Consider the following 16,018-nt stretch of genomic DNA (forward strand, 5'->3'; position numbering starts at 1 on the left):
TTTATATATATATATATAAAGGCTTTATAAACCCTTCCCACACTCTTGCAATGTTCTTAATGTTCTAAACTCTCTAAATGTTCTAAAAAAGAAGTGAAAGAGAGCAGACAGACTGATGCTACAGTTACTGAGCCAATCAGCGCCCGGGGGCGGACTGGTCATCAGGAGAACCGAGCTCGGTTCGGGTCGGGTTGGCTTGGTTCGGATTAAGGCTTGGTTCAGGTTGTGCCTGATTATTTTAAATAAACAATCCGTACCGCTCACTCTGGTATCCACCTCACTGAAGCTCCCATAGCAGCAATGGGGAAAGACAGACCCCACCCCTCCCCTCCTTTCTCTTTCTGAGGCTGTCTGTCACAGCAGAGCACTTGTTGCGTTTCTCTGTTCTGCTGTGACAGACAGCCTCAGAAAGAGAAAGGATTGCCTCTCAGCAATCACTGAGAGGGCCAGGCCACCGGGAAACAATGTGTACAATTTTACATTGAAAACCCGCAAAAGACTGAGTCAGCAAAAGTGGAACCGCGAAATATCGAGGGACTACTGTACATTCAAAAAACAAAACATGGTCTATTAACATTGCCATAATTTCTGTGCTGCTGAAAACAGGTGAAATGTCTGCTGCATTAGAACAATAATACAGTAAGTGATGACTGTAAAAGAAAAACAGTGAAATATCCTTTCGCTATAAGCTGAGTGGTACTTTAAGGTCAAAAGTTTGAGACGTAATGTTGGATGGCAGACATGACAATATGGAGGCTGATCAGGTAAAATTCTCCAGACGTGCATTTTAGAGGTGTAGACTGAGAAAATAAGGGGAGATTACTTTAGTTCAAGGAGGACGAGGCAGGATGGGAACTGAAGACAATGCTGAAAAAACAAACAGACCCCAGCAGGGACCCCTCCCACTCCCACTCCCACCCGTACAAAGGATTAAAGCGGATGTCCGGCCTGAGCTAACCCTCGGTTCACTTCCCATGTGCAGAAATATACTAAAGCTCTGGAGTACTTTTCATACCAAGTGTCAACCAACTTGATGTTCTGTGTGTTGACGTGTGATTGTGTGTTAATGACACACCCACGTGCAGCCACTCATATACCGGTAGTAGTAATAATGATAATAAAAACCATCTGCTTCAACTAAACAGTAAAACTTTTATGATGTGTCTGCAGAGCTGTGTTTCAACAGGAAATTGTGTTCATTTTACTCTGATCAGCTATTTATGCCTTTATTTCTTCATGATCTATCATAGTCCTCTTTGCTCATACAATTATGTGGGCGGCCGTGGTGCAGTGGTAGTGGCAGCCGACCTCTGATCGGAAGGTTGGAGGTTCGAATCCCGACTTCCCACACCATGTGCCGTTGTGTCCCTGGGCAAGACACTTAACCCCGAGTTGCTCCCGGTGGGACTGGATGGCGCCTTGCATGGCAGCCTACCGCCACCGGTGTATGAATGTGCGTGTGAATGGGTGGATGGCTGGTACTGTAAAGCGCCTTGGGGCCCCTCATAGGGGGCTGGAAGGCGCTATAGAAGTAAGCTCCATTTTTTACCATTTACAATTATCAGACAGAAGTTATCTTGCCTCACGCTGAAACCTGTTTTTACACTTTTTGTCTAATTTATTGATTTCCTGAAGTCTTGATGCACAGTTCTCTCTGCCCTGTGAAGCAGTTAATTATTATCTCTGGTCACATTGATTTCTCTTTCTCTGGATCTTCTCTCTAGACTCGTACTCGGCAGCAGGCAGCGAGGGCAGCATTTCCACCTCTGTGGCGTCGCTGCCCCCGCAGCCATCAGGCAGCTCGGCCCCCAGTTCACCGGGCTCCAGACATTCGGTCAGCACCCTGAAAAAATGGCTCACAAACCCAGTCCGCAAACTCAGTGCTGGATCATCTGCCAAAGGAGACCGTCAGGTCCGGAAGCTTGAGGGGAAGCCTCCTCCTCTGCCATCCCACAGCCTGAGCCAGGAGCTTGGCAGCCCCCCAAGGCCTGACGAGACCCTCACCGTTCTACCTGTAACCCACAGAGAACCGGTAAAAAAAACTTGAGTCAAAATAGCAGTGATGTTTTTTTCCTACCATCACAAAAAGTAGTAAAACCAGACTTAATGCTAGATTCAGCGTGCAAATTTTGTTTTACACATTCTGCGATGAACCACCTCTTAAGTAAACTTAGAGATCTAAATTACGCTCTGATCATCTCGTGGTAAGATCTGGTTCTGAGGTAAACATTCCTAATTACTGTCTTATATAAACAGTAACTGCAGCCAACAGCCATGGCTTGTTTACTCAAGAATAACAGCGGAGATGAAAGTTTGACTTTTGAAATATCGTGTCAGAAACGCTGCTGGCTCAGCTTCTCTCACTTCACATTGTTTTGCTGCTCACTTTTCTTTTAACTGTTATTTTTTTCTGTGCATGAATGCATAAGCATGCTGCAAACATTACGACTGGTGCAGTTATGTTTACACTGTGGACGTGCGTTTGTGTTGCAGGAGTGGAAAGATGGCCTGGCAAGCCCGGAGGACCTGTCACCAGCCTCACTACAGCCACCAAGTTTTATGACGTCCTCACTGGCTGGTTTCACATCACTGCCAAATACTCAGGTCTGCAGTCACACAGCACCATAAAACTCCCTCCTAACCCACTGAATCTTTTTATTGCACATTATTTGTGTCAAAATAACATAAATGTGATCCTGCTACTAACTTAAAGGGATTGTTCAAAGCTTTTTTGAAATGTGCTTCTGTAGAAGGTTCATGAACAATTCAGATTTTATCTGTTGTAGATATAGCACTTTAACAGCAATAGAAATAAAGTTTACCAGTAATCTAGATCAGATTGACAAGGCTACGCCAGTAGGGGTCAAGATTACTGCCGTCTTAAAATAGCTCACAAGAAAATTAAAGTGGTTGATGTAAATTCTATTTTACAAACCTAAATTTTCAAACCATCATCAATTAGTTTGTCAAACAGCAGCAGCAGCTAGCTTTAACACGCTTGATACAGCTTGGGGCACATCCAGCAGGAGTAACATTTTTGCTGTATTTTTTTTCTGGAAAAATTGATTTTTGTAAAATTGACAGCGGTGTAAAGGTTTTTACATGAATTGTTCTGATTTTTTCAAAAACTAAAGTTGATTTAAGACCTAAATGATCCACTTTACCTAATCCATGTCACTTAAACTAGCAGTTAGCTTCTGATTCACATCAATTTTAATTTCTGTTTCACCAAACTGAGATCACTCAAAGAGCTTTTAACAGTAATGTAACAGTAAGAGATAAAATGTTTTCACCATATTCCAAGAACTTCACTTCAAAAAGTTTAAGCTATTCCTTTGATTACATATAGTAATTTAAAGTGATGGAAACAACTGTATTGCTATGCATGATGTGATTCAAACTTTGTGAACAAAATCCAGTACTTTGTAACAGATATTTACTTCAGACACTTTCTAAAAAAAGTAGCAGTTTTGGTTTGTATGTTAAGATCTGTATTTTGTGTGTTCTGCTCTTTATAAAGTGTAGCTGGTTGATTTGTTACATCAAGTATACAACACATACACACCACTAGGAGCACAATCAACCCATAAAAACACTCACACATACACATACATACATACACGTGTATGTACAGTAGGTTTAGCAAATCCAAAATTCTCTCGAGGCAGACTGATGCACAGAAGACAGGCAGCATTTGACAGCAACCTGCATGATGTTTGTCTCACATTTAAAGGACATGTCGGTAGACAAATGAGAAGGGAAAGAGCATGAAACAACAGATGAGATTAAAAAAAAAAGCACAGAGACAAAACTTAAGTTTCCATTTCTTCATCAAATTTTGCTTGAGGAAAAGGAGTACCTCAGGTTGAGCTGTTCATTTTGATCATCTTTAACTCCTCCCTCGCCCTGGCAACAGTTACTACCTGCCTGAAGACCACCACCATCATCCCAGTCCCAAAGAACTCGACAGTGACTGGTCCGAATGACTACCGGCCAGTAGCCCTCACCCCGATTGTCGCTAAATGCTTCAAGAGACTGGTCATGACCCACATCAAAACAACCATCAACATCAGTGAGGACCCTCACCCGTACGCATACCACAAGAATCGATCAACAGAGGACACCATCTCTTCTGTGGTCCGCACTGCTCTCACCCATCTGGAGCAGAAGGACTCCTACGTCTGTATGCTCTTTGTGGACTTCACATCTGCCTTCAATTCTATGATCCCCCAAACCCTGATGGACAAACTACTCACACTAGGACTAAGCCCCTTCATTTGCAACTGGGTCCTAGACTTCTTAACAAACAGACTGCAGTCTGTGAGGATCCACAACTTCTCCTCCTCCACAATAACCCTCAGCACTGGCTCCCTACAGGGCTGTGTGTTGAGCCCCCTCATATTCACTCTGCTCATGTATGACTGCGTACCGACCCATCCAGGCTGTCATATTGTAAAGTTTGCAGATGATACAGCGGTGATTGGATGCATCACAAACAATGACGAGTCCAGCTACAGGCAGCAGGTGGAACATCTGGAGAGCTGGTGCAGAAAGAACAACTTTCACATCAATGTGAAGAAGATGAAGGAGATGGTTGTGGCCTTCAGAAGGAAAAAACACACCTACCCACACAAATATAGGAGGATCTGCGGTGGAAGTGCTCTCCAGCTACAAGTACTTGGGTGTACACCTGAATGACATCCTCAGCTGGGGCAACAACACTACCAGCCTGAGCAAGAAAGCTCATCAGAAACTCTACTTCCTCAGGCGGCCGAGACGAGCTGGTCTGGGAATCTCAGTCCTCACCTCCTTCTACAGGTGTGCAGTGGAGAGCATCCTGTGCTCCAACATCAATGTGTGGCATGGAGGCTGCACAGCTGCAGAAAGAAAAGCTTTGCAGAAAGTGGTGAAGGTTTCACAGAAGTCTGTTGGAGTCAGCCTCCCCACAATCACAGATCATCTACACCTCTACATGCAGGAAGAGAGTCACCTGCATCATGAAGGACCCCACTCACCCAGCACACTCACTTTTTGCCCCGCTTCCTTCAGGCAGGAGGTTGAGGAGCATTAAGTGTAGAACCACTAGACTGAGGAACAGCTTTTACTCTGAGGCTGTTAGACTCATGAATCTCTAACCAGGATCATCACTGTGAAAAAAATCACTGTAATGCCATGTGATTAATGATATGTGCTGCTGATTATCCATGCTGCTGATTAATTTCATGCTGCTGTGTTCATTCGTACTTATCTGCTCACACAGACTCATGTCTGTGCTGTTGTTGTGTGGCGTATTATTTTTGCACTATTAAGAGTTTAACATATTCTTAGTTTAGCATATTTTTTAGTTCATAAAAACTAGTAAGATCATCTTACTACTGTTTTTCTTTACAATGTATACTTTTGTTGGACGTAACTGGGACCATGTGTACACAGTTCTGTTCCACCACATGTACCACATGTGGTGCGAATGACCATAAAGAAACCTTGACCTTGATGAGGTCTTTTTATTTTTCTGTAAGTGAAGGCTTGCCAGAAACTGAGGTCCGCTTGCAGCACGTTAATACAGCATGAATGAGCTGTGCCTGAAGCCCATCAGTATCAGACAACAATGATGTTGGAGCATTAGAGAGCATCTCCTGTTTGTGACTCAACACCTGAGCACTTAAGATGTAATTTCACTTTCAGCAGCGCATCAAAAGGCATTAGTGTGATTACATCAGTGGGATGAGGTCAGCACTTTGGTGTTTTTACTGCTCATCTGTGAAGGCAGAGGGAAAATTAGACCAAAGAGGACAGGTGGAGCTATTGAATCATGCAGGCTTCTTATTTCATTCACTTATTTACCCTTAAAGGTTTTGTCTTACATGCGCTATTATTAAATTTGTAAGGATGCACCGTGAATTTAAACATTAGACTTTTGCCGATTGTCAGAATTGAATAAAGCGTGGTGTCAAAGGCAAATGTTTTCTAATATTTTTGAAACATTTTGTCAGAGGGTCATATTGACACACTGGCAAAATATTTTCAGCATAAAGAGAAGTTGTTAAAGAATAAAGCTCTTCTGAGCTATCCAGAGGAATTTTAATTTCTTGGGATGTCATGTAAGTGTGTTTGCCCTCAGCTGAAGCACAGCTTTGATTTGTGTGTTTGCTGCAGTGTTGCGTCACCTTTTTGTTTTTAAACCAACCCTTTGGGTTCAATTGGAAAAAAAATCTGCATGTTTATTGATGTTTTGTATTTTATCATTTCACAACACACAGTTTTGTTTTGTTTTATGACTTGGACTGCAAAGAACTTGGGTCTCTTATAAATAAACCAGGTTGACCGACTTTACAGAATGTGGTATGGCATTGTTTTGCCTAAATAAGTAAAAACTTTTCTGCACACAGAATTTATAACCTAAACGATACTAAATCCCATGCAAACTCCTCCCAGAAAGGCCCCTGGACCGGGATTTGAGCCGGGGACCTGCTCGCTGAGAGGCAGCAGCTCTAGGCAAAAAGTGGTGGTCTTCAGGCAGGTAGTAACGGCAGAAAGGATAGACAAAAACTTTGAACTTAAAAATGCTGTCCTTCATGCACAAGAGTACAGAGGATCCCACACTGCAGCTAGGAACCCGGAATAAGCCTCTGCTAGTGAGACAGCATCACAGGTGACTAATGCTAATAAATAATATTCCATTACATACATACATTACCTTTAACAATAATATTTGGGAATTTGGTCATACAAGCTAATTCCATTCTTAAATATGGTATAAATCTGTATTCTATTTGTATTTACATTTTACACAATGTTTACACACAAGGTTGCAAATAAAAATACATAGATATTAAAAATATAAAATCTCCAACATCAAAGTGACAGTTCAGATCTTTTGAAGTGGAGTTCTTTGGGAATGTTATGAACAATTTAAAATGGGCCTGTTTTAAATAAGTCTTTGGACATCCTCAATTTAGGGACAAAGAGTTGTGACCAGATGGATGAGCTGATGACTAGTCTGAGCTAATCAAAACTAAAGTGGATTGCTGTTGTCAAACCAACACATACAACAATATTAACAGTTCTTGTCTACACTTTTTTCCTAAAGCTTTACACCACTGTCTAACATTGAATGGTTATCCCAGCAAAATCATGATAGTCCTGTGAAAGTGCCTCAGGCTGCACCAGAAGTGCTACAGCTAGCTGCTGCTGCTATTTGCATTTGGAAATAACTCCAGACTTCTATGTAAATAACTATAATCTAACCATAAACCAACACTGACAACAGTGTAAATGTTTATAAAGTTGTGTTTGCATGAACTGTGATGACAAATTGGAAGTTGGAGTTGATTTAGGATGACATGTACTTGGCAGCACGATGGAGAGTTGGTAGAGATGTTGCCTCTCAGCAAGAAGGTTGCCAGTTAAAATCCCGGCCCAGGACATTTCAGGGTGGAGTTTGTATGTTTTCTCTGTGCATGCGTGGGTTTTCTCCAGGTACTCCAGTTTCCTTCCACAGACCACAAACATATGGTACATATGGTAAGGCTGATTGGTAACTCTAAATTGTCCCTAGGTGTGAGTGAGAGAGTGAATGGTTTTTTGTCTTGTTTGTCTTTATGTGGCCCTGTGATGGATTGAAGATCCATCCAGGGTGTTCCCAGCTTCTCGCACAGTGATAGCTGGATATGGGCATCAGTAACCACCGTGACCCAGAAAGGAAGAAGCTGGTAAAAGATAATGGGATAAATGTTCTTGGCCTCACTTAAACCAGCTTGTCAGTCTTGGTCAGAGAGTCAGTTTCTTTATTTGTCATTCGCATCACATGTAAAAAGAAACACTAAATAAAGATCTGTGATATAAACTAAGTTATATGCTAAACGAATGCCAAACGGTACGCTAAAATATCTAAGATATATGCCAGTCACTAATGATGCAAAACAATACACCGAACAACAGCAGCACGGTTCTCATAGGTTCTGTTCGGCTATAATTTACACGCTTAATGCGAGCACTAACATAAACTAAACTAACATAAACTAGGATTTATTCAAAGCTTGCAATAAAAATAAAGAAACAAGGCGCCAAAAGTGAAAAAATAAATAAATCTACAGCAGCATGGTCCTATTGGCAGAGTGGTTCTGATGGCAGTGAGATTATATTATCAATATGGTCCATTTAGCAGCATGATACTGTTAGCATTGAGGTTTGGTTAGCAGTGAGGTTTCTGTTATTCTAGTATTTTTTAGCAACATGGTGCCGTTGGCACTATGGGACTGTTAGCAGCGTGGTTCGGTTAGCGGCGTGGTGTTGTTAGCAGCATTAGCAGGTCTTGTTAGCAGGTCGTCAGCAGCATTATGATAATAAGGACAGCAGAAACCTCCTAGACTGCCCTCCAGAACCGGGTCCAGCAGACAGAGAACATCTAAGTTTCCCCCGCGGAACCAAGCGGGTCTGCAGAGTTCGGTCCGATCAGGCAGACGGAGGATCTTGTTAGCAGCATTAGCAGGTTAGTAGGTCTAGTTAACAGGTCCCGTCAGCATCTCAATGGTAACAATGACCGCAGCAGCTGCCCTCCCAGACAGCCCTCCAGAACCGGGTACGGCAGAGGGAGAAGATCCAGGCTTCCTCGCGGAACCAAACGGGTCCGTAGAGTACCGTCCGTGCAGACAGATGGAGGATCATGGAGACAGTCGCCATGATGACAACCCTGTGCCAGAGGCTGGAAGAACTGAACCACGATGGCAGGATGGAGGGATGGCAGGATGGCTCAATGGCAAGGCAGTGACACAGAAAACTCCACATGTGTGTCGTGGTCATACAAGTACTGTGGATGTGCATTGTAGGCACAAAAAAGGTTAAAACAAAAACAACAGGAACAAAAATATATTGAGTTCACCGGGAGTCTGTGAAGCTGCGACTCAGTTGAGCGTGTCCATCTTGGAAAGAAATAACTTGTATATTTCCAAACCAAGGACTTTTAAACAAATGTAATAAATTAATTAATACCTTCCACAAATTCCCATTTTAAAAAGATTGCAACTATCACTTTAACATTAAAGATCCATCTGAAATATTAATCCAAGTCAGCTTTTGACCCCCTACTTTCTCATACAGTACATCTGATTAAAAGTAAACTGAATTGTTTGAATAGTTTTATTTTTATTTTTTTTACAATATACAAAACCAGTTTTTGTTGTCATGTTTGTTCTTTTGGGTAAATAGAAGCAAAACTCTAGCGGAGTGAAGCAGGGATTTATTTTCCTTTGGGCTTTGCCACAGCACATCTGGAAATGATCAGGCAGCCAGGGAGACCTGTCAGCCAGGCTGAAGAGCTCCTAGCAGGGCAAGACGAGCTGGGGGAGCAGGGGGCCTGTGTGGAGCCTCTCTGTCTCTTTGTACTCAGCCGTCCCTCTTCTTTGCTCTGTCTCTCACTGACAGCAACAGAACAGAAAGTTCAATACTTGTGGATGCCAACGAGCTTATCAAGGAGATGACAGAAGAACAAGCTGAACCAGCTAGGAACAGAAGAGGAGAAACTGCTCTCCTTCTTTCTGTTTTCTACCCAGTCATCTATTTTCTTTGTCTGTAAGGCAACGGTCTGCTCAAGGAGTCAGAGGGATTAGGTGTATGTCTGTTGTTTGCAGGTTTGTGTGTGTGTTTAAGGGGAGGACATGCCTGTGTAGGACAAGGGGACTCAGGGTTTCATGAAACGACAGAACGCCTGCCTTCAAAGTGTTTATGCAGTCGAGAGGTGATCCACCGTGTTTCCATGGAGGTGTTGTTTTGAGATATTTTATACCCACATAGTGAAGTGAAGTCTGCGTATTTTAGGAGAAATTCTTTGTAACCTGATTATAAGGATTGTGGGTATCCACCGAGTTTGTCTTGATTTTACTCTTTGCATGCTTCATTGCTCCGTGGACGATAACTACGTTTTCCCAGTAACTCCTAATATTACACAGGAAATTGGATCAATTCCAGGAAGAAGCCCAAAAAGGAAGTTGTGTATGCAGTAAAAGAAAACAACTGAACAGGTAGCTCTAAACGTGGCTTTTTCAACCCGGATGTTGAGATGCTGACATAGATGGAGCTGAGGGATGAATCTGTTTACCGTATTTTCCAGACTATAAGTCGCTCCGGAGTGTAGGTTGCATCAGTCAAAAAATGCCTCATGATGAGGAAAAAACAGTAACTACTAAGTACTTTGGAGTATAAGTCACATTTATTTAGAAGTGTATTTCACAAAGCGCAAGAGAAGACATATAATCTGAAATAACAATAGTGCACAGAACATACCTGGGATCCTGAACAGGCTTAATTAACATAACAAGCCAACGAGTCCAACAAGCAAGTTACCAGTAAATCCACCAGTCTCATTCCAGATTACTGAATCCATTGAATTCTTCATCCTAGGTGTCACTTCTGAACAACTCCACCTTTTGGGGGCATTTTACTTGTGTTAAGTTTTTTCTCAGTTGTCTATTAAGTGAATATTTGGGGTGGGGTAGTGGTAGAGGAACAACATACAGTTGTCAAAAGTGTAGAGGACCCTCTCATGGCTGCAAATGGTAATGTTAACTCTGGTTCATGTCAGTAGCCATGTTTACATAGACATAAGTAATCGGGTTAAACGGCCATTCGGAATAAAAATGTGTCATGTAAACGCCCCGTTCTTGTTGTTTTTTTTGTTTATTCAGCGCGTTTTGAAATAATTAATGATCAGAACAAAACGGGTGGTTTATGCAGATTCATAATCTGAACGATGTGCATGTAAACACTTAATCTGTTCATTTTTTTCCGATCATGAAAAACTGACCTGACTGTGCATGTGCGACCTGTCATTTCTGCATAGCTAATGCTAATAATATTAGCATGTCGGGGAAGCAAACTGGTCTGTGAGCGACACAACATTTCTAGTAGAAACTTTGAAAGAGCTCAAAATGACCTGCATTACCTGTAGCTCAGTCAGGGAGTGCAGTAACGTGTCCACCGTCATTAAAACCTGTCGTGGGTCCATTTTGGGTGCTCAGGTTTGTTTATGTTCATCCCGGAAGTAAACCAGAAGTAGAACTTCTTCTTCTGTTTCTTTTTTTAAGGAGAGTTTACCACTCTGCGCATGTCAGTACTTCTGTTCAAAATAAAAACCCGCTGCATGTAAACATTCGTCTTGAACGAATTGTGCCCATGTAAACGATACATTTGAATGATTTAATATGAAAACATTTCAATCTGGTCAAAGAATTTTGCACATGTAAACATAGCTACTATGAATGAACATTTAATGCGCCAGTCAAAAATTGAGTCATGAAAAGGAAAAAAAAGTAAATAAGTTGCTTCAAGTCACAGGACTGGCCAAACTATGAAAAAAAAGTGTGACTTATAGTCCGTAAAAAAATGATAATTACTTTGTTTGAGATCACAAAACAGGTGTCACTGCTGTACCTGGTGTGTCGTGGTTGTATTCCTCTTCCCGTTACAGTTTGTTGCTTGTTGATTCTTTTAGTTCTCCAATGTGTGGCACAGTCTGGGTCATTAACAGCAGCAATCTGACAGTCTTCCTCATACCCATCTGTGCTCTCTTTGTCACCTTGGCAACCCTCATTGCCATTGCTCTCCGCTTTATCTCCCTTTCTTTACTTTACTCCTGGCACAAGGCCATTGGTAAACAGTTTCTCTGTCTTTCCATCCATGTTGTCGTCTCTGTCTTTTCAGGACACTCAGTCCACCAGTGTTTTGCCCGATGACAGCGCGTCCGTCTTGATGGATGACACCTCCAGCCAGTGGTCGGCTGTGGCGGACACTGAAGAGGAGAGGAAAAGTGCCTTAGAGAAAAGCATGTATGCGTTTTATTAAACATTCAGACATGATGACAATTCCCATTGCAGTAATTCACTCATTCATTCCCAGCACAAACAGCATTATGCTGGAGTGCAGCTGCCAAACGTCACTCAGGGCTGATTTATCTACAAAGGCTTTTTGCTATTAGCTGGCACTTATGAGAACATATAACCGGGGGCTTGGTTAGATGATGGCACCTAAAAATAAGTCCAAGGGATCATCAGAGACATTATGATAGCTACATGACAGCAGCGTCATCTCTGCAAATCTGTGCCATTATCCAGGCTCATCTGTACCGCTCTGGTAATCCATGATGAATCTTTATGATTTTTTCATAATGTTAACATTGCTTACAATACATCAAAGCAGAATATGATCATTATCTTCCTTCCTAAGATATATAACTTTTTCTAATTGACTTTTGTATGTATGTGAATGTTTTTGTTCAGTGCCCTGAGATGACTTATGTTGTGATTTGGCACTATATAAATAAAATGAATAGAATTATCTTACACAAAGTATGGGGTGCCGTTTGTAAAGTTACACAGTCAAAAATTAATAGCGATGTTTTGTTTTATTTAGCCTTGCATATGAAACTTTTTTTTTCAGTCATATTTTCATACATTTTTAAATGTCATAGTTTCAAACTAAATATTTAATTTACAAGCTAAATATTTAGTTTACAAGCTAAATACTTAACTTGCAAATTAAATATTTAGTTAGCAAGCTAAATATTTAGTTCTACAATAAATATTTAGTTTATACACTAAATGTGTATGTCCAAGATAAATGTTTAATTTACAAACTAAATATTTAACTTGCACGTTACATATTTAGTTAGGAAATTAAATATTTAGGTGTAAATTTAATTTGCTAACTAAATGTTTAGCTCAGACCTAAATATTTAATTTCCAAAATAAATATTTAATTTGCTAACTGTTTAGCTCAAACCTAAATATTTATTTTCCAAAGTAAACATTTAATTTCCAAAATAAATATTTAATTTCCTAACTAAATATTGAACTTACAAGTTACAATTTAACTTACAAGTTAAATATTTAGTTTGCAAATTAAAAATTTTGCTTGGACATAAACATTTAGTTTGTAAACTAAATATTTAGTGCAAGTTAAGTATTTAGTTTGTAAACTAAATATTTAGCTTGTAAATTAAATATTTATTTTGGAACTATGACATCTACAAATTTATGAATAACATGGTGAAAATATGACTTATAAAAACAATTTCTTTTTTTTAATGAAAGGCTAAATAAACCAAAATATTGCTGTTAATTTTTGACTGTGTAACTTTAAAAATGGCACCCCATAGACAAAGTAATTTAGACACTGTATTCACACAAATCATTATTTAGCACTAAACAGAATTAAGTAATGGCAGATTTCAGTGCAGCTGACTCAGTTTTTGAGTTTTGTAGTGGGGCGCCTAACATAACTTATTCATCTTTCTACAAGTTTGTGTTAGACATGTACAACTGATTCAACCTGATTCAATATGGCCGCCATATCTAATCAGCATTTGCCAACATTAAAATGGTCATAACTCTGTGAGTTTTACAAATAATTAGCTAAAATGTCATGGGGTAGTAGCTGAAAGTCATTCACAACACATACTCTGAGCACATCTCACAATATTAAACAAGACTGCACTTAACATTATTTTCAATGTTTCGTCAAACAGATACAACTCCACCATTTCTCAACATAAGATGATTTTTGATCTACAGCTCAGGCATGTACGGCAGTGGGGGATTCATTCTTTCAAATCATTCCACGTCTGTAATTGATAACGTGAATACATTTGCTTTTCTTCCTATTACAGATGAAGTATCATTTAAAAAACTAAGCTAGATTGAAATATTAAGTTGTAGATATGATTGTGGATCATAATTTAGATCAGGACAAGTGCTGAATAATTGGCCTAATTCATCTATAGATTGATGAGCCGGTTCATTTTTGCCTCTTTTTAAATAATCTGCATTGTCGAGCCTGAGCAAAATAAAGAGATTAACAGTGAAGCACAGCGCTGTTGCACTAAACTCTCAGATTTATTCAATTTCTTTTTATATGGGTGCTTCTTTTTTGGCCCAACACTGTTAGAAACAAAAGAAACCTGAACATAATTTACCATTAACCTTTGAATAAATATCAAATCAATAGGGGGAACTGATCAAATTTAACTTTTTTTTTTTTATAAGAAATTAAACAGATAGTGAGTCCATGTTCATGCACACACAGACAGATAAAAGATCATAACTGACACCAAAACTGAGGCCTAACAATATCAAACCACGGAAAATAGCCAACTATTTCCAGTGCCTTGACCCTGCCAGTCTCACAGCCCTCAGCCGCCGTCACATGGATGATTTCTTTAGCTCAACTCTTGTGGTGACATTTGAAACTTGTTATGTAAGAGCCAAGTGAAAGCAATAAAAAACATGGACAACAGCTGATCAGCTGTTTCCGGACTTCAAACCCTTTGCAGATTATGGGAATGTACTGGTAATTAGATTTATTCAAATAGCAGTGTTTTCCCTTTAACACACACACCACACTATTTTCACTGTTTCCTTAAAAGCCTTTATGAATTCTAACCCTGTTCCACTTTCAAAAGTACTGAAACGTTTTATGTTTTTATGTAAGAAGATCTAGTAGCCTCAATATCGTCTTTCCAGGTACGTGCTGAAGGAGCTTATAGAGACTGAGAAGTACTACGTGGAAGACCTGGGGCTCATAGTGGAGGTAAAGCTCACAATCTGCACAAACATTCATCCACCCACTTTATCAAAGAGTTCTCCAAATCCTAATCATCACAATCCCCTCACTTCGCTCCACACTTTGGTCTGCTTCCATCCCACCGTCTCCACTCCTTAAGCAGATTTTATGAATAATAAGCCCTAAGAGTATTACATTACAGAGACATCCATCTCCTGCTGCTTTAAATAGCTGCAGATATTTTGGTTTAGAGAAAAACTCTTGCCATCTGAAAGTTAATAAAACTCCTTTAATATGTGAAGGGAGATTGCCACGATTCGGTGCCTAGCAGCTCAGCTGTGTGGCGTTGGAGAATACTTTTGGTTGTTTAATGAGCATGCAGACGTCAGCACCTATTTCTTTCCCCTGCAGGGCTACATGGCCACAATGAGTTCAAAAGGAATACCGGAGGACATGAAGGGGAAGGACAAGATAGTGTTTGGCAACATTCATCAAATATTTGACTGGCATAAAGAGTGAGTCTCAAATAAAAGAAACAAAAACTGTGATTTGCAGATGTGTTAAAGTCTGAGAGGACGACAGAACAAAAGTTCACTAATCTGAACTTGTTTTTACGAGACGCTTGTGTTTGTGTCCGTGTATGTCTGACTCGTTGTGTGTGTGTGTGTGTGTTTTCCATATTGCAGCTACTTCCTGGAAGAGCTGGAGAAGTGTTTGGCAGAGCCAGAAAGGCTGGCTCAGCTCTTCATTAAACATGTGAGTATAAATATCACACACAGAGAGAGAGAGAGAGAGAGAGAGAGAGAGAGAGAGAGAGAGATTTGGACATTATTGGAGCAGGCAGGACTCGATCTGCTTCTTTCTGCTGGAAAAAAGCTAAGAAAACACTCAGACCTCCTGTCTCTGTCTCTCAGCTGCCAGCTTTGCTCTTTCCACTTCTGTTGTGTTTTTAACAACAATGCACCCACAGAAATGACATCACAGTTTGGACTGGACCGGTCAGGAAAAAACAGAAGGAAGAAAAACTGAGACAACAACAACAACAACAAACAAACAGGCGGGGCGGGGTACACCCTGGACAGGTCACACGTCCATCACAGGGCCACATGGAGACAAACGAGACAAACAACCATTCACTCTCAGGGACAATTTAGAGTCACCAATCAGTCTAACATGCATGTTTTTGGTCTGTGGGAGGAAACTGGAGTACCCAGAGAAAACCCACAAATGCACAGAGAGAACATGCAAACTCAACCCAGAAAGGCCCCCGTGCTCCGCTCCATCCATCTGCTTGGAGGAATTCATTTTGAAACCCGCGCCCGGTGCGGATCACGTGACACGTGACGCAATGATGTAACAGCGACGTAATGATGTCACCACGAATACTCGACGTGAAATTTAAAAGACTCGATAGATGTCCTAGGAATCGATGTGTCGATTACTCGAGTAGTCTGTTAAAGCCCTA

General features: G+C 40.6%; 1 protein-coding gene across 1 annotated transcript in view; it reads left to right on the forward strand.

The window, feature by feature from the left end:
- The window catches only part of arhgef25a (Rho guanine nucleotide exchange factor (GEF) 25a), a 45,713-nt gene that overhangs the window by 22,310 nt on the left and 7,385 nt on the right, over positions 1-16,018 (forward strand). Inside the window, exons 2-7 of the mRNA XM_037684875.1 lie at positions 1,725-2,032; positions 2,494-2,604; positions 11,698-11,822; positions 14,514-14,580; positions 14,965-15,068; positions 15,240-15,309. Coding sequence (XP_037540803.1) covers positions 1,725-2,032; positions 2,494-2,604; positions 11,698-11,822; positions 14,514-14,580; positions 14,965-15,068; positions 15,240-15,309 — 785 coding nt within the window. The remainder of the gene's footprint in view (positions 1-1,724; positions 2,033-2,493; positions 2,605-11,697; positions 11,823-14,513; positions 14,581-14,964; positions 15,069-15,239; positions 15,310-16,018) is intronic.

Source organism: Nematolebias whitei, chromosome 11, assembly GCF_014905685.2.
Source record: "Nematolebias whitei isolate Nwh7 chromosome 11, NemWhi1, whole genome shotgun sequence".
In the NCBI taxonomy this organism is placed as follows: Eukaryota; Metazoa; Chordata; class Actinopteri; order Cyprinodontiformes; family Rivulidae; genus Nematolebias; species Nematolebias whitei.